Source organism: Anabrus simplex, chromosome 1, assembly GCF_040414725.1.
Source record: "Anabrus simplex isolate iqAnaSimp1 chromosome 1, ASM4041472v1, whole genome shotgun sequence".
NCBI lineage: Eukaryota > Metazoa > Arthropoda > Insecta > Orthoptera > Tettigoniidae > Anabrus > Anabrus simplex.
Window position 1 is genome coordinate 676,396,317 of NC_090265.1, and position 19,113 is coordinate 676,415,429.

The window sequence follows — 19,113 nt, forward strand, 5'->3', positions numbered from 1 at the left end:
TTGCCACAGCATCCATGGCAGCAAGCCTCAGCAGACTTATTGAAACATAATACCAAATGGTACCTGATCATTCAAGATTACTACTTGCGTTTCCTGGAACTGGTGTACGTAGACTGTTTGACATCTCAGGCAGTTATAGTGCGATTGAAAAATGTGTTCGTGCGTCATGGGGTGCCTCTAGTTCTCCGTTCAGATATAGGCACCCAATTTGTGTCTGAAGAATTCAAAAGATTTTGCTGTACATATGGATTCACATGTAAAGTATTGAGCCCCAGATACCCTCCTGCAAACGGATGTGCTGAGAAAGCAGTTGATATAACAAAGAGGATACTTTCAAAATGCAGTGATGTCAACCTGAGACTTCATTAGAATCGTGTCTTTCACCTGCCGAGCTACCATATGGTAGAAAGCTGCGATGTACTTTACCATCGGCAATGACTTTCCAACAGGTATCTCAGCAGAAGTTTAACCAAGTTCTAAAGAATTACTTTAAAATAAAACAGTAGAACGAACAATATTTTGATCAAAGAAATGGGGCCCGAAATTGGCGTTTCCTCATTCGTACGTGATCCAAGCTTGAGAAGGAAACTTTGTTAGATGGAACAGCAGATTCTTGGAGGACGTGAGGCATAATCAAATGTCAACAACATTAGGTCAGAGGGAAGCTTTCAATACATTAGAGGAAGAGGAGCTTCCACCCACAATGGTGGAAGGCCAACGTAAGACACCAGAACCTGAGAAGCAGGAGGCACTAACACGAGACAAGTGCCAGAGCTTGAAGACCGCCGGTCAGGTTTCAAGACTTGATTGAACATATGTATCCTATTGTAGAGTATTGATTTTATTGATTGCATTCTACTGATTGTACTGATTATATTGTTTATATTATATATTTGTTTATTGATAAGAAAAGAGAGATGTTGTGTTATGTAACCTCGTATATTGAGATATCAAGGCACATCGGCGTATCATGGTTAAGTGTAGCAAGTTGAGTTTGGTACTGGACGGTGTGTTAGGTTGAACATGTAATAAACAAGCTATATTAAAACACAACAGTTTATTAACACATAACGCCCAACATTACAGAACTGTTGGGACAAACCCCCAGTCCCCAAGCCAGGGCAGTTAATCAGACGCAATTAAAATCCCCAATCCAGTCAGAAATCGAACCCTGGACCCTCTGAACTGAAGGCCTGAACATTGACATTCAGGCAAGAGATCGGATGCTCTGACTTAGAGTAAACCTGTAAATATTTTGGGAATACAGTGCTGGTGGTGGCCTTTTGAAAGTCTGTTTATTCTCACTTAGTCACTTAAATGTCTTTAAGCTAAGAAAAAATGGAGTAACTTGTTGTCTTCTTCCTTGAAAGCTTTGGTATCATTCCAGCCCCATGTGAAGAAGAAAGCTGGCAATTTCCTAATGACAAATAATTTGTAACTATAATTGAGTAAAATATTTCTCAGGTAACTGTAAGTCAGCCCAGTTACTTTCATGGCAGCGTACAGGCATGATATTACATAAACACAGAGCTGTTATTTCATATTGCACAAACATGACAGGACGACACTTGATTCCTACTCAGTAGTCTGCCTGGCATTGAATAATTTTGACCCACATTTGTGAATTCATAATATTTTAAAAGTTTTTACATTAAATGGAACAACAGTTTTACTGAATCAACTGACTGAAATTAATTTTAAGGACAGAAGGAACTTTTTATTTACGTCTTTGTCATTTTACATAGAACTGTTCTAACTTCATTACATTTCATTTAGCAACTTCTTCAACTGATGATGATTTGACATGTACTTTTTAATTTGTAAATACCATATATGAGGAGGAGCAACCAATCAAAATGTATAATGTCCACCTCCAGACAAAATTGAGTTTGATGCAGTTTCATGGAGTATTTTTCATTCTCTACATGTCCTCCCATATAGATTATATCCATCTGTATATTACAACATTGAAATAATATCTTGAAAGTGAGCGGTTAAAACAAACAGTATATTTTCCACGAAAGTGACTGAATCAGGACATATAATGTCCACCAATGACATATTTTTCATTTTATTTTCCTCTCATAAAATGCACAAAATATAATAAACGTAGTTTATTGTAGACAATAATATTCTGGCTACAACAAATTATTGCACTGAACCAGTTTTTTCAAAGTAATTTCAGTATGTGTTGAATTCCTTCAGGTAGATATAAATTTTATACTGCTCGAAGTAGGTAGGGCCTGCTGTAAATTTGAAGTGATTGAAAGTCTAATTTTGTCAGTTTTAATTTTCAGGTATTAAAATTAGTGTGAAATAATGATAACAAAAATATGGGTTAACTCATCAAAATGTAAATTAACTTTCTAACATCTCCAATAAATTCTTGATCTCTTGCAGCATGACATCTAATTCAGCATCCCAATAAGAAACTAACTGTGAAAACTGCATTACATTATATTGAATACTTTAGGAGCTATCAGTTTTTTGCTTCTTCTGAAAAGTTTTGTATTAATGCTCATTACAAGGTTTGATTGGTTGCTCCTCATATCATATGAGTGAAATTTATTAATGTTTAACTATTAGTATATTGGTTTTAAGTTTATTGTAAACAGCAGAAGATGGCCTAATGCACCTGAAACATGCCCTGTAATTTTAATAAAATGCTTTTACAACTTTAAATACTAATTTTGCAATTTATATAGTAAAAAAAAAAAAAAAAAGAAAAAGAAAAAAAGAAAAACATCATTTGAGACGGTTTCTTACATAGTTGTTGTGTATTAACATTCCAGCTCAGTTTTGAGTCTAAATGGAATCCTCCCCCCCTAGTTGTATTGGTTAGATGAAAGAAAATTTATTCAGTTTTGTTGCAATTTAAAAACAATTTATTCCCTTTTAACCATGTCAGTGACTCCTGAAACCTCTCCCTGTTTTGATTAACTACATTTTCGAATTATTTATCTTCTGTTATGAGAGCAATGTCACCTGCATAGAGTACAGACTTGCCTGATACATTCCCAAGAAAGTTATTAGTATACACAAGAAAAAAGAATGGGCCAACTACTGACCCTTGGACTACTCCTGTTGTTACTTGGAGTAACTCCGCGTGTTGATCGTCAGCCGTTACCTTTTGGCTTCTATTTGTGAGGAAAGATTTTAATTATGTTAGTTCAAGACCCTTAACACCATAATGCTTAGAAATTAGTACCTCATGTGATACAGTATCAAAAGCTTTGCTACGATCAATATATGTGGCACCGGTATTTGTGTGGGACTCAAAATGAATTATTTCAGAAATTACACATTCTGCAGCTTCAGTGGTTGATTTTCCTGCCCAGAAAACAAACTGGGAAGCATTTATTAAGTTGTTGCCCTCAATGTATGTTGAAAGTTGTATTTTCATACAATATTCTATTATTTTTGATAAGATTGGCACAAGTGCTACTGGTTGGTAGCTGTCTGGACTCTATCCCCTTTCTTATAAACTGGAACTATTAATGTAATCTTCAGACATACATAAATGTGATTTAGATTAGTAATATTTGCAGTTAAAGGTAACCATCTACTAAACACAGTAGAGAAAGAAAAAGTTAACTGAATTAATTGCAAAGAATGAACTTCATTACAGTTCTGTATTGACTTACAAATTCTTGATTTCAATTCTTACAAATTTTCATTTTTTTTTTTTGGTTCACCTTTCAATACTTCATAGACTAACACTCATAATTAGAGGTAATTTTAGTCCAGTTATGTTTGGTACAGGTTTCAACTTATTGTGTTCATCATCAGTCAAATACATTTAACAAAACATTGGAAAATGTCTTTCTTAATCAAAACTAAGACATTAGCAGCAGATAAGAAAATGATAATGACATTCGTGCATTTCAATTATTCATACGACTCCATAAACCGGGACACATTATTGGAAGTGCTTAAGGAATTTGCAATAGACAATAAGACAACCCTGATTCATCGAACACTAAAAAAACACACGGTCGCAGGTAAAATTTTTAGGAGAACTGTCAGAGCCCTTTGAAATCAAAACAGATTTGAGACAAGGAGATGGGTTCTCTCCAATTTTGTTCAACTGTGTTTTAGAGAAAGATCAGGGAATGGCAAAGAGAAATAAGCAAGTTCAACTTTCCAAATGGAATTAGATTAGGTCGCAAGAGAACTGGTCTTAAATTTGAATGCCTCGCATTTGCAGATGATATAGTCTTTCTTGCAGAGAATTTGCAAATTGCTACTAAGCAGATTGAAGTCCTCAAAGAATCAGCAGACAAAACAGGATTGCAAATATCTTTTGAGAAGACGGAGTACATGAACATAAATACCACTGACCCAACCTGGACAATGAGGACGAAGTACGGTGACATCAAAAGAGCTACAAAATTCAGGTACCAGGGAGAGATTTGACTCCAAACATGAATGAGAAAGCACCAATTCAAGAACATGCAAGAAAGATGGAAACTGCATTTAGATTATGTCAGAACACCTAAAAATCTAAGTCACTCTCCTACCAGGCCAAATTCAAGCACTACAGCACGATAGTCAAACCTGAATGTTTATACGCAGCTGAGATAATAGCCACTAAGGGACTCTCAGATCTGGAAAAGAAAGAAAGAAAGAAAGAAAGAAAGAAAGAAAGAAAGAAAGAAAGAAAGGAGGTTCCTTAGAAAGATTCTTGGACCCAGAAAATCATCAGATGAGTTTACATTTTGCATGAGACCAAACCAAGAACTATACCAACAATTTGAAAACATAACCACCACAATGAAAAAGAGGAGATTAACGTTCTGCGGACATATTAAAAGGATGGAATCAGAGAGACTCGCCAACAGGATCGTCACCTTCCAGGAGAACAGAAAGACACAAGTACCATGGGTAAAAGAAGTCCACCGAGGCTTAGAAAAATGTGGGATCACGGCAGAAGCTATAACAAAGAAAAATCTTCTGGCAGAGAGTTGCGGAGGTGAAGGACCTAGCCGATAAGAAGGAATACTGGTGAAAGAGGAAGGAGAAAGAACTTGAGAAAGGAATGGAAGTTGCGTAATCGCAGCCCATAGATGGCTGAAACAAAAAGAAGAAGAAAAATAAATTGATGAGTAACATGAGTTGGTGATGACACATTATTTAAAAACACAAAATATTGTGAATTTTAACAAGAACAGAAAAAGATTTTATGACAGACACTTTACCGAGTGTTTTTAAATAATGTTTCACCCACTCATGTTACCCATTATTTTATTTATTCATTCATTCACAGATTTTAAGTGGGAGGGGGGGAGTGTTAGTCTATGAAGTATTGAAAGGTGGACCTGAAAAATTTAAATTTCTAAGAATTGAAACCAAGTAGGCCTAACTTAATTAAAGAGATAGATAGGCAATCAGAAAAAAACATATTCTGTTAAGGAGCCGATTCAGGAATTTCCAAATCCCACATCTTCCAAACAAGAGATAGGAAACATTTGATAACTTAAATAATAAAATTTATAACACACTTGCACTTAACCATTGAGATGCACAATATTTCCATTATTTTGTGTTGTTATTGTCATATTCTTCTTTACGATGATACCTGCTAGGGACCACATGTCAGTTTCAGTTCATCCTGCCTTCTTGTTTCCTCTTCCATTCTTTCCAGTACTCCTTCATCATTGCACTGTGCTTTATTCTTCTCTCCTCAAACCACTTCTTCCTTGGAATCCTTCCATTCTTAAAACTTTCCTTTTCTCTCTTTCTGCAGTTTCCTCTTTTTTTTTTTCTCTCTCTCTTATTTTTGTCATTATTTTTGTTATACTTATTAGCAAGGCCGTATCCAGAGGGGAGGTTAGCGGGGTTCAAACCCCCTCCGAAATAAAAGTGAACTTGAGAAATTTAAACAGCATTTACAGGTTTTGAAACAGCCTACAATAAATTATAAATTAGAAATAATATAAAAACAATTATTTGCAAAATAAACAGTTGAATTTAACCTACATAATCTGTCATCATTAAATGTTACTCTATGGATATTGTTAACAAATTTACTGAAAATATAAATGGAAATTTTAATTTTGGTGAGATATATGGGTTTTGCACCATATAAATCAATTTCAATAAACATATAGAAATATTTTCATGTTATCGAACCGCTAGAATATTAAAAAAAAAAAGAATCAAATCTCTTAAATATTGTTAATACTTACAGTATAACATACTGTCACCTCCAGTTTTAAACAATGACAGAAATCTTTCTGTTGCACTGCACGCACGTGTTAAAGCGTGTTCTGCCCACCAGATCATTATAAATTTACCTTTCTACTTCATCCACTGAGTTGTAAAAGGTACTGCTCTAAAACTACCATATTTCAAACTTTTATTTCTATAAAATCTATTTGAATGTAAAAAAATATTTGTTACTATAGTTTTTGTTTTCAGAAGAACCCCTCAAAAAAAATTCCTGGGCACGCCTGGCTTATTATTATTGTTGTTATTATTTCATGAAAGTCTTTATTCCATTCAACTTACCCAAAGAAAATTTCCACACTTCGCCACTGCCTTTGGGAAGTTCTTTTCTTTCTTCAGTATTATGTATTATATATTCTTATTTGTTTTAGTTTTCCAAAACTTTCTTCATAATGATATATTCTTTTTGCAGTTTCTTCTTTCAACGGTGGTACACCATGATGGAATCTGAAACCGGTGTGATGGATTCAGAAATGGGCATAAAGATTGAGGCCGTATGGCACATGCCAGAGGAAGAAAACATCCTCACTTCTTCATGGGAAGCGGACAGGACGTATTTTCCAACACTGTCCACTCGCCCAGTTAAACCGCAGTGGATGTCGGCTGATACTATACCTATAACCTTTCCACTCTGGAACTTGAAATCTGAAATGTACACAGGCAACACGGAACAGAAACATATAGCCAATAAGGAAGATGGAATAGTTGACAATGAACTGCGGGAGTTTAATAGTTTTGAAACGTACGGTTCCTTACTTCTATCACAGGATGCTTGCAAAGCACAGTTGTCAGAGGAGAATGAAGATGAAAGGTGCAAATACATGCATCATGTTGTGAATGACTTTAACGCGACACAACATGAAGAAAACAGTGTGAGCACACTGGAGAATATTTATCCAAGAGAGAAGATTAAGAAACTTCCATTAAAAGAAAAGCCTTACGTTTGCCGTGAATGTAACACAGGCTACAGTTCTAAATTAAAATTCCAGAAACACATTAAGAAACATACTGGAGAAAACCTAACATGCCAAATATGTCATATTACCTTCCCCTCCAAAATTAAGCTAAAAAAACATAGCAGTCTTCATTCTGAAGAATGCGAGTACAAATGTAAAAAGTGTGATAGCAGTTTCTCCTCCAAACCGGCACTCCTTGGTCACTCCAGGACACATGCTGAGGATAAGTGTTTCAGATGCAAAATTTGTGGTCGCTGGTTTACAACAAGAACTGGTCTAAGAAACCACTCGGATATCCATTCAGCAAGAAAGTTATTTAAATGTACAAAGTGCAATAAGGAATATGGAACTCGGTCTGGACTTAAGTATCATTTATCTACTCACAACCCTGATAAATTCTTTTCATGTTTTGAATGTCACAAACGTTTCATGTCAAAACAGTCTCTCCAACACCATGTCCTATCGCACAACCGTAAGAAGAACTTTAAATGTGACGATTGTGAAAAGCGTTTCTTTACAAAGGGTCAGCTTCGACACCATGAAAAAAATCATGATTCTGGGAAGACTTTCCAGTGTAAAAAGTGTGCTAAAAGTTTTACAACGAAGCAAGGATTTGTGTATCATATGAGGACACACGTTTGGGAGCGAACTGTCCCTTGCATAGTGTGTGATAAAAGAATCAAGGAGACTAATGCGTTCCGATGCAGTTTTATATCACAAACTGAAAATGAATCCTTCAAGTGTAATTTCTGTAGAAATTGCTTCAGATCGAATATGTCTGCTGCAGAGGACAAGGAATGCAGTGACTGAAGTTTTATATATACTGTACATGTTAAGGTACTAGTATACATTAGTAATAGATTTTTGTTATTTTCATTTAGTAGTTAGGTCTATAAAAAGTAGAATGATTCCACTTTTTGCAAAACTTGTATCTCTTAATGATTGATGAATGAATATTTACATGGTTTGATTATTACTCCCACATAAAAGAACATGAGTAAAATAAATAAATAAATATGATGGCTGGATTAAAGCCACTTATATTTTATGAGACTAAACAAAGCTGAGCTTTCCGCCAAATTATGTTGGGGTTCATCAGGGCATGTGGAGATCTGCTTCTGACAGTGAGAATAGTAATTCTTCAAAGAACATGGAAGTCACGACCACAATATCTACCCCCCCCCCCCCCCTCCACTAACTGGACTGAGAGATCGTCGCGCTGTGCTTTTTTCTGTAGTCCTGTTTTGTACTATCCCTGTTAGGCTCCTTGATCTTCACAGCTTGTGATATGTCTCCTGCTGTGTAGTCTTTTTTTTTCTTCAGATCTCTTAATGCACTTGAGCGGTTATCGTACTGGCCCCTTGGTGTAGGGGTAGCGTGCCTGCCTCTTACCTGGAGGCCCTAGGTTCGATTCCTGGCCAAGTCAGGGATTTTTACCTGGATCTGAGGGCTGGTTTGAGGTCCACTCAGCCTACGTGATTAGAATTGAGGAGCTACCTGATGGTGATATAGTGGCCACGGTTTAGAAAGCCAAGACCAACAGCCGAGGGGATTCATCGTGCTGACCACCCAACACCTTGTAATCTGCAGGCCTTTGGGCTGGGCAGCGGTTGCTTGGTAGGCCAAGGCCCTTCAGGGCTGTACTGTCATGGGGTTAGTTACTTGAGCAGTTATCAGCATCTGAAATATTATTCATCCTAGTAAATAACATTTGAAGTAGAGTTGCCCTGATAAAGGCTAATGTAATTTGGCAGAAAGCTCTGCTTTGTTTACTCTCATAAAATATAATTGGCTTTAATCCAGTTATATTTATTTTAATACAGTGAGCCACAAAAACCTATGTATATTAATTATTTTTTCTTTGAGAAGATCCTCTTTTCATGTCACTACATGTGGTAGTAAAATATTTAATATTACTCCATTGGAAGAAATGTGAGAACTACACAAACACTGAAATGAATAAAATATTCACTGTCTTGAACTTCTTTTAAACCACAAAGAAAAATATATAATTTTCCTGCCATTTCTACAGTGTATTTTCATCTTTCAATTAAAAAAGAAATCATGAAGTTATCTTCAACATTGCCAGAGTTATTAACATGAATATGTTTTTGGGCTGGGGTCTATCTCGAATTAGCATCATCAGTTTAGTGTAGACAAGTTTGCGTGGACAGAAAACCGACGATGTAGTAACCAGGCAACCAGCGTTTGTCGTCTGTTTGTACCAAGCCTTCATCATCATTTTCCTCATGTTATTAGTGTGCCAGAAATCTGCCTTCTATAATGTGATATTCTCCAGGAAACCATATCTTAAGTTGTAAAATCTCATTTTTGGTTTATTTTATATTTTGATAGTAGTTAAGTTTATGTTCATTTTCATGAAAACCAAAAGTCTCTAGCTTAAAAACAGATCACTTTATGTAACATTCAGGTTGAAAGACAGAATTTATTGAATTCCGAGAAAAACTGATTGGAAAATGGGGTATTGTTCTCTGAAAAAAAATATATATACATATTTTTGCTTTACGTCGCACCGACACAGATAGGTCTTATGGCGACGATGGGACAGAAAAGGCCTAGGAATGGGAAGGAAGCGGGCATGGCCTTAATTAAGGTACAGCCCCAGCATTTGCCTGGTGTGAAAATGGGAAACCACGGAAAACCATCTTTAGGGCTGCCAACAGTGGGATTCGAACCCACTATCTCCCAGATGCGAGCTCACAGCTGCGCGCCCCTAACCGCATGGCCGACTCGCCCGGTCAAAAATATATTAAGGATTTAAGAAAATTTGGCTGTTTCACTGGATAAAGATATATCAGCTTTTCATATTAAAATAATTTTCATAAATATTTAGGAGTTTTATTCTCTGGAAATTAAATATGCAAACATGTTCAAAACTTGAAAAAATATTAAGTTCTGTGTTCAGTAGTACAAAGAAGATGAGGATACAATAATTATTATAATAGTAGTAATGCTAATGTTAATAATAATGTTCAATATTTTAAAAGATGGTTCTCAAACTACACAGTCGGTATAATCCAATCAAGGATTTATGTTATTAATCTGTCTTGTATCCTGTAGTAACAAAACTGAATTATTGCTAGTTTTTCTGGAATGTTCTTAGTTACATATATCTTTTCCTTTTGCACACACAATCCATTTTGCTACTTGGCACAGGTTCAGCAGCATTAACCCTTCAACACCTGAATTTTTGTCTTGTGAAAACCATTTTTATGCTAATGTATGTGATTATCAACTACTCCTTAAGTGTGCATTTAAGGTTTCTTGTTGCTCGGTACCGCTACTTGCGAGAAACAGGTGGGTGCCATACGGCACCGCTAAGCAGTTGTATAGTATTTTTTTTCTAATTGTTTTACATTACACCGACACAGATAGGTCTTATGGCGACGATGGGACAGGAAATGCCTAGGACTGTGAAGGAAGCGGCCGTGGCCTTACTTAAGGTACAGCCTCAGCATTTGCCTGGTATGAAAATGGGAAACCACAGAAAACCATCTTCAGGGCTGCCGACAGTGGGGTTCGAACCTACTATCTTCCAGACGCAAGCTCAAAGCTGCGTGACCCTAACCGCACGGCCAACTCGCCCGGTAGTCATGTAGTCAATAGACGTAATGCTCGCTTAGTTGTCACAGTATTGGAATTACTTTGCTGGCATGCACTCAGTGTGTTATATTTATGAGTAGAAAGGGTATTATTATTATGTATGATAGTAAATTAAATAAATTTAATACAAACTGATGGATTTATTTCTCAAAGCACACACACAAAATCATTATTATCTGGAAACTTGCCAATACTATTCTAAGAAACTAATATATTATAGGGAATGGACACAGGAATATGAAATATCCTTAACAAGGCAATTTTGTTTTATTTTTTACAAGGTGTACTTAATGCGTATTTAGCTACATACTTACTTACTTACTTACTTCCTTATGTCAATGCTCATTACTGCTTCCGAATTTGGAACGTGGCAAAACATTTGACACAGAGTCCTACTTCACGCTTCATGCACTCAGTAGTGGACTGGGAACTGCATTCTTTATATGCGCATTACCATCTTGACTCGGTATTGTGCACGAAGTGATCAATTCTGTCATATCGCAACACATCTGAAATCCTAAAAGAACCCAGAGAACAGTTAGAACCGGGCATTTTGTAAATAATGTGGTACTTCCTGAGAGCTGGTGACGCTGCCTCGGACGGCAGGGGAGTGGCTGGCTCCTTCAGGGGTCACTCCGTATCTTGTTAAGTAGGTCTGCACAATCTCATGGCGAAATTGAAGCTGCAGAATGTCAATTCCTACTTTCTTCATTAGTATCCAGGTGTTACGGACAGGGGAACAACCAAGTGAAAATAGGCGACCACCATTTCTTACCCCTAATTCCAACTCTGTAATGAGCAATGTTTTGGTCCATGCGATCTGTGCCACCCATGCACGAGTTGTAAGCACCAAACATTGCAGGTTGTGGTACCAGAATAGTTCTCTTTTTTTGCAATGGAGTATCTCTGAACTTTTAAAAGAGGCTTTTCTCCGTGGCAAGATGACATCATAGTGACACTGCATTGTCAACCCACCGAGCTACTATTACTCGCTCCTTAGGACTCTTCTGGAACTCATAGGTTCCTCGATCTTTTTTCTTCAATAGGTCGGATTCTGTAAGAGGGCAATCGTTTGGTACACGATTATCCCTAATTGTACCTGTCGAACCGTACCCACGTGCTTTCAAGCCCTTTATTAGCGAAATACTAGTGAACAGGTTATCGAAGTAAAGCTTGAAGGGAAGGCCTGTCACAGCTTCCGGAAGTTCATTGAGCATCACAAGAAGAGAGGCTGTGCACTTTCCATATTGCACTTCATACTCAGCTTGGTTTTTTCCTTGATAAACTTCAGAGTTCACTAGAAAACCATCCACTGTGTCCAGACACCACACCTTATATCCAAATCTTATAGGTTTACCCCTTAAAAACTGCTTACAACCGTGCCTCCCAAAGTAAGCTATCATACTTTCATCATAAGAGAGGGCACTTCTCGGCCTTAAACATGCGAATGAACTGCACTTTCAGGAGATCCATGAAGGGGCATAACTTCCACATGCGATCTCCTGCAACCATAGCATTGTTATCTGAACAATGAATGAATTGCATAATTTGCAAGAAACGATCACGGTGCATAGAATTGTACACCGCATCATTTTTTACGTCATTTGCATTCTCCCAGTAGTGTCGTTTATTAGGCAGCTTGTTGTAGCCATACAAAATCAGTACGGCCAAAAAGATTTTCATCTCTTTCGAAACGTGTGGATCAGGCTTATTTAGGAAGAGTGCGTAGCAAGAACATTGGTTTCAAAGGAATACTATGACAGTATCATCAAGTATTTCTTCTAAGATACTCACTGGAGTGTGATCACAGAAAGAAGAATAATCCGCTTGAGGGAAGATGGTAATCTCTTCGTCCAAATATTCAGGTACCCATATTGCTGCTTCGTGACTAATTCTCCGGAATTTAGGCTTAGGTCCTTCTGTCTCTTCAACCAAAGCCTCCTCGGCTTTATCTCCACCCAGTCGCTGACTTGCAGGCAACAACTTCAGCTTTTGCTCGCAATTGCCTCTCAGACGAGTTATCTACAAGGCCACCCTCATCTTCACCTCCTGAATCTCCATCCGTAAGTACCATATCTTCAGGTGGTTCAATAAATATTCCAGTCGCATCAAAATCGTCATCTTCGAGCAGTTGAAGAACTTCTTGTACAGTTAGAGCACTGAAAATCACATGGGAAATATCTGTAACGGACTATATAACATATGATATTGTGTATGTATTGTTGGATATTAGTGAGATTATTGTTCTAGAGTTTGAAGACAATCAGAAATATTGTATAGAATAATTCATATGTCTATCAGATTATAGGTAATTATACAGAAAATAACACTAATGATTGATTGCTATGACGAACGCCTATCGTGGCTAAATGGCACCTGACAAATATTTTACGTCATAGAATCAAGGAAAGTGCAACATGTACAAATAGTGATAAAGCATATTACAGGCTGATGCTAGGAGATACAAACATATTCTCTACCATGTATAAATACAGATAGGAAACACTAATAACATGGTACTTACTTTAGTCGGTAAGCCATTGCGGCGAAGAACAACACACTGTTCAATTCATTGTCTCAACAATCGGGATTCTGTGGTATTGATGGGCAAACAGTGGCACAAATAGTTAGGCGGGAATCTCAGCCGTAAGTTGTAACCAGTGAACGAATTGTCTAATTAGCTTCTCATAGCTAATTAGGAAAAATAGTGAAGCAATACTCATCGATGCCAAACGGCACCCGTAGGCGCTCAAGGGTTAATGTCGCCTGGCCGTGGACACTACACATCCCTTGTTTCTGCTGTGCAGTACTCTTGAATGTTGTCGAACAGATATTTTGTCCTTTCTGCAGTTATGCCTTTTATTTCCAACTTCTTAGGTAGGTTCTGAGAGAGATTATCTCCCTTGAAAATCTTCACAATTACAGTTTGACCATCCAGTTTTTGTTGACACATAATGACCCCTGGCATATCCTTTTTTACAGTAAAATGACTGAAAGATGTGATGTGAGGAATGTTTTTCCCTACCCTGAGCAGTGAACATATGTTGCCAGTCATACACATTTACTAACAGATTACCGGTTTCTTTTCCGATGATGACAGCATTGTTAAGTTTTGACTGAGGTGTGCTATCTTCAATGAGCAAGACAATATCTTGTCAGGGAAGAAGTACATATCACGCGGTACTTCCTTTTCGTAAGACCAAAAGCCCAGTTACAAGAAAATTTCACATGTCCCACTGGCAGAAGAGAAATTATTTTTCATTACATTTGACATAACTGTCCACATGCTAATGTTATTTTTATTTTATGCGACGCATTTGTGAGCATGAAGAAACAACTCACAGCACTATGATGGGGCCTCTGTGCAGGTAGTCCACTTTAGTTAAAATTACCCCTTATAAAATATGCAGTCCAGTAAATGAAGTCTATAATTGTAACTACATTATATTGATGCACAAGCTGGATATTTCATATTTTGATACAAGAAGACAATGCAGGCAGGAACTTCATTGAAGAAACCACACCTTAAGTTGCAAATGTTAAATTCACATTGCTCCTTTAAGGTATGGTTTTGTTAGACTGCCCAGCATGTTTCCAAAGTTATTTTGAAGATTTTTCCATATGGTGACATCTCTGTCACTGCTTTCATCACGAAGTTCAAGGATCAGGCTAACATATGGCATTCAAATCTAAAAATCTATATTTTTCACCCTTCTCACCTTTTTCCTTCATAGCGTAAAATTTTTATTGTGCGACTTAAGGTATGGTTTCCTAGAGAGCGTCACATATACAGTAGTTACAAATGGCACTGTATCTTAAACTACTTTCTACTGTTTTTGACTGGCGTTTCATCGAGGTCGCAGCCAAGCCTCTTACACATGGTAACGTTGCCGAAGGCAGCAGAAATTTTCTCATAATACGTATCTTGTGAATATTTATGGCTATGAAATTGTGTGCTAAATCAGCCATTTCGTTGGACCATGATGCTACATACTTCTTTCGATTTATCAAAACGCATTTTTTTACCTCCCCTGTGGGTGGAATGAAAGGATTCATTATCTGTACCCCCTGGATGTCATAGAATCTACCTAGAGAGGAACAACCAAAGAATGTATTCCCTCCTCGTCTTCCAAGCCCAAAAACATATTCATAATTCTATGCTTTTCCGTGTAGTGGAGAAATGAACATTTATTTTTATTTTTGAAATCGGTTAAATATCGAGAAAATTTTGTCTGAGAAAAATGCTTTAACAATTAGGCTACCATAGTACAGCAGTTTGAAGTCTAATAAATAGCCAATTCAATTTTAGAATCCTCAATGATCAAACAAAATAAAATAAACTTTATTTTTTGAAAGAGCTGAAATTAAAATTCTTTAACATACTGTGTATTTTATATGGTTTTTTTTTTCTTTCAAAATTTTGACCAAACTCCATATGTAGCATATAGTAATACCTTTAGAAATAGTAATTAAGTACATCCCTATTGTGTAATGATTAGGCTAACTGTATATTAGTTTGTACATCACTAGAAATAAAAAGCTTATCGAGCGTGAAGACCTGAATTTAATCTACAGTGTGTCCCACTCTCAGCGGGGCTGGGGGACAACATGCTTGTTCCGAGCAGTACATTCATATCCTCTCACGTATTCTATTGACTATTACTGATAATATTACATTTATTGCTTATTTATGCACCCAACAGCCTTTGTCATGAACGGTAGCGGCGATTGGGAATGAGAAGTGGGGGGGGGGGGGGGGGGGGTTGCACAAAAATAAATAAATAAATAAATAAATAAATAAATAAATAAAAAGTATCTGGGTCTGAGGGATACAGCGGGGAGGGAGTTTACATCAAAATTGAAAAAAAAAATAGCCATAAAATGATAAGGTTTTTATGCTTTCTGAGTGAATTTCGATAGATACATACGGGTTGACAGTCTACAAACTTATGTACAGTAATAGAAGTACTATACAATCAAACTTTCACGAAAGGAACAATAATTACAGATGTATTACAATTAAATAGAAGTACGGTGTGATTATATAATTTGAAAGTCATTTAGTGTTAAACTACACAGTAAAAAAGTAACAAACACTAGACAGAACTGAACAGACATATTGACTGAGTGAAATTGATAGACTGACCAATCCATGCAGCAAGCGGGTGACTGGCAAAAATATCCCCCTGACATCCTTTGTCGCAGCACATGCTACACATTGCTCTGTGGGTCTCCACTACTTGCTGTTACGCTGTACAATTCGGTTAGCCGCGACGAACAACATTTTGCGCGTATTTCCGTTAAGTACTTTGTTAATAATTAAAGAAAATAAAGGAAAGAATTAGAAGCCTCCGTGGCTCAGGTGGCAGTGCGTCAGCCTCTTTTTTTTTTTTGCTAGGGGCTTTACGTCGCTCCGACACAGATAGGTCTTATGGCGACGATGGGATGGGAAAGGCCTAGGAGTTGGAAGGAAGCGGCCGTGGCCTTAATTAAGGTACAGCCCCAGCATTTGCCTGGTGTGAAAATGGGAGCGTCAGCCTCTCACCGCTGGGTTCCGTGGTTCAAATTCCGGTCACTCCATGTGAGATTTGTGCTGGACAAAGCGGAGGCAGGACAGGTTTTTCTCCGTGTACTGTGGTTTTCCCTGTCATCTTTCATTCCAGCAACACTCTCCAATATTATTTCATTTCATCCTGTCAGGCATTAATCATTGCCCCAGAGGAGTGCGATAGGCTTCGGCAGCCGGCACAATTCCTATCCTCGCTGCTAGATGGGAGCTTTATTAATTCCATTCCTGACCCGGTCAAAGGTAAGAATTAGGTGAAAAGACAACAGAGTGTTTGCACATTCTTTTTATAATTCCTACTTTCAGGCAGATAAAATGGAGTAAAAATGTAATCACCGCTACTGGTCATGAGTACTAGCCCTTTTCAAAAGGCGGTGTTTAAAGTGGTGTCCTTCAGCATTCAAACATTTATGGCATCTGCTAATGAAATTGTTATTCACACGCCTAAGTTCCTGTTGCGCAGTTGTCCTAATTACTGTTGTTATATTAAGTGCGGCCAGTATCCACTATTTGGGAGATAGTAGGTTCGAACCCCACTGTCGGCAGCCCTGAAGATGGTTTTCCGTTGTTTCCCATTTTCACACCAGGCAAAGGCTGTACCTTAATTAAGGCCACGGCCACTTCCTTCCCACTCCCAGCCCTTCCCTGTCCCATCGTCGCCATAAGACCTATCTGTGTCGGTGTGACGTAAAGCAACTAGCAAAAAAAAAAAAAAAAAAAAGTTGTTATAAGTTTTAAAGTTCATCTATGATGTGAGGATTATTTCTGTAATGTTTTAAGGTTCCCCGCAAATAAAAGTTGCAGATAGTAAGATTAGGGGAACCTTTTCGATATCCTATTGTCAAAAACTGCCTCTGTATCTTGCAAAGAATCATGTGCAGTATGAGCTGTGGCAGCCATATCTTATCTCATTATATGTCAACATTTGAAAAAATGGTGTGGGAATATTTGTGCGTTATCTCTCAGAATTTATGGTATCATTGAAAAATATGGGGCCTAATGTCTGTTCTACAGTTACAGCACACTTTACACCAATTGTCTGGTCATGTAAAGGAATTTCTTGAATTAATAGCAGACTTTCAGTGCTCCACTACCTATTGTTTTATGCAGAAACTAGGGCCGCCTCATGGATATGTAGTGAGTCGGCATGAGGTTATGAATACACCGCTCGGAGCGTGCATGTTCATGTCGACTGTTGGCCCAGCTGGGAGCGGGACACACTGTAGTACTGTATTTATGAAAGAAGCATATATCCTGTGGAAATTATAGTTGGAGAATAACAAAACAAGATATTTCAAGGTAGATATACATTACCTTTTATCTAATATGGGTCCTTAGCTGAATGGTTAACATAGTGGCATTTAGTTCAGAGGGCCCTAGGTTTGATACCCATTTGGTTTGGGGATTTTAACTGTGGTCTGGTTAACACTCGCTACCAGACCATGTACATGTCCCGAAAAACCAGGCAATTTCTATGTTTAGATTTATTTTGTATTGTAATTATGCTTTAAACTTCAGTGGAATTACCATTTTGAAGGTCTATTCTTCTTCAATAATACTTAAATAAATAAATAAAATTATTTCTAACAAATTCCAAATCTTATGGGTTTTTTCCAACCATGGAAATGTCATTACAAGTAATCATGTTCATATTGGTCCGTATTGATTATATATAACTTGAGAAAATATATATACGAGCGTTGTCGGAAACAATGTGAACCAAGTATATGAGTGTTAGAGCGTTGGTCATACTGATATGTAATTTGAAAAAATTACGTCGATATCTCGCACCATTGTAATTTAATCAGCTGCTGAAGTTAGCCAACGAGATCGCTTCGTGGGCAAATTCAAATGGGCTTTGCGAGGCGGTGTTACTAAATCTGCTCATGGCTTGGTCGGGCTTGAAAGCCATGCCGAGAAAGACGGCATGAGTTTCAGCCAATGCCACTGTAGCGTGCTGGCTGTGGGCTGAGCCCATCAGCAGGGAAGTCCTTGCTCAAATCCCTCCACTGGAGAAGTTTATTTCTTCTATTATAAGCCACGTGGAAATTTAGCAACACTGCCATGCAAAGCCCATCTGAAATCGCTGGCGAAGCAATCTGATTCACTAAATTCAGCAGCTCATAAAATGACAATGGCGCGAGATCTCGACGTAATTTTTTCAAATTACATATCAGTATGACCAACCCACTAATGCTCATATACCCGGTTCACACTTTTTCAGACAACCCTTGTATATAGATCAACCACCTAATCAATACACAATTTTACGATCTAAATACATTATTTATGAAACAAAAGTGGACATGTTCTGGCTCTTGGAGCCTTCATCAGCACACAAACGCTTAAATAAGTAACAGCACATAAACACATTTGAAAGCAAGATCATGAATGTAGTATTGATGATGTCACGCAAAAAAAAGTCGAACACAGGATCTCAGTTCATAATTAGAGCCCTGCACGGATATACAAAATATTATCCACATCCGGGGATGGTTATCCGTATCCACGAATGGATAACTCTAGATATTATAGATATTTAACTAGAGTATATTACACGCAAGGTATTGAAACAGATAGATCTGTTAACATAATACAATAGGCCTGATACCTAGCATCAGAACCCTACAGTCACAAGGTTATGAGGGATTTTTCTCTTGCGACATCTACCGACGTATTGACCTTTCTTCGTTCCTACCGTTAACTGCGGGCAGGAACAAGTTAGACTTAGGTCAAATT

At 37.5% G+C, this 19,113-nt stretch overlaps 1 protein-coding gene across 1 annotated transcript in view; it reads left to right on the top strand.

The window, feature by feature from the left end:
- LOC136857306 (gastrula zinc finger protein XlCGF46.1) overlaps nt 1-15,526 on the top strand; it is a 60,937-nt gene extending 45,411 nt beyond the window's left edge. The window contains exon 2 of the mRNA XM_067135881.2: nt 6,641-15,526. Coding sequence (XP_066991982.2) covers nt 6,666-7,994 — 1,329 coding nt within the window. The 5' untranslated portion in view covers nt 6,641-6,665 and the 3' untranslated portion in view covers nt 7,995-15,526. The remainder of the gene's footprint in view (nt 1-6,640) is intronic.
- The last annotated feature ends 3,587 nt before the right edge of the window (nt 15,527-19,113 follow it).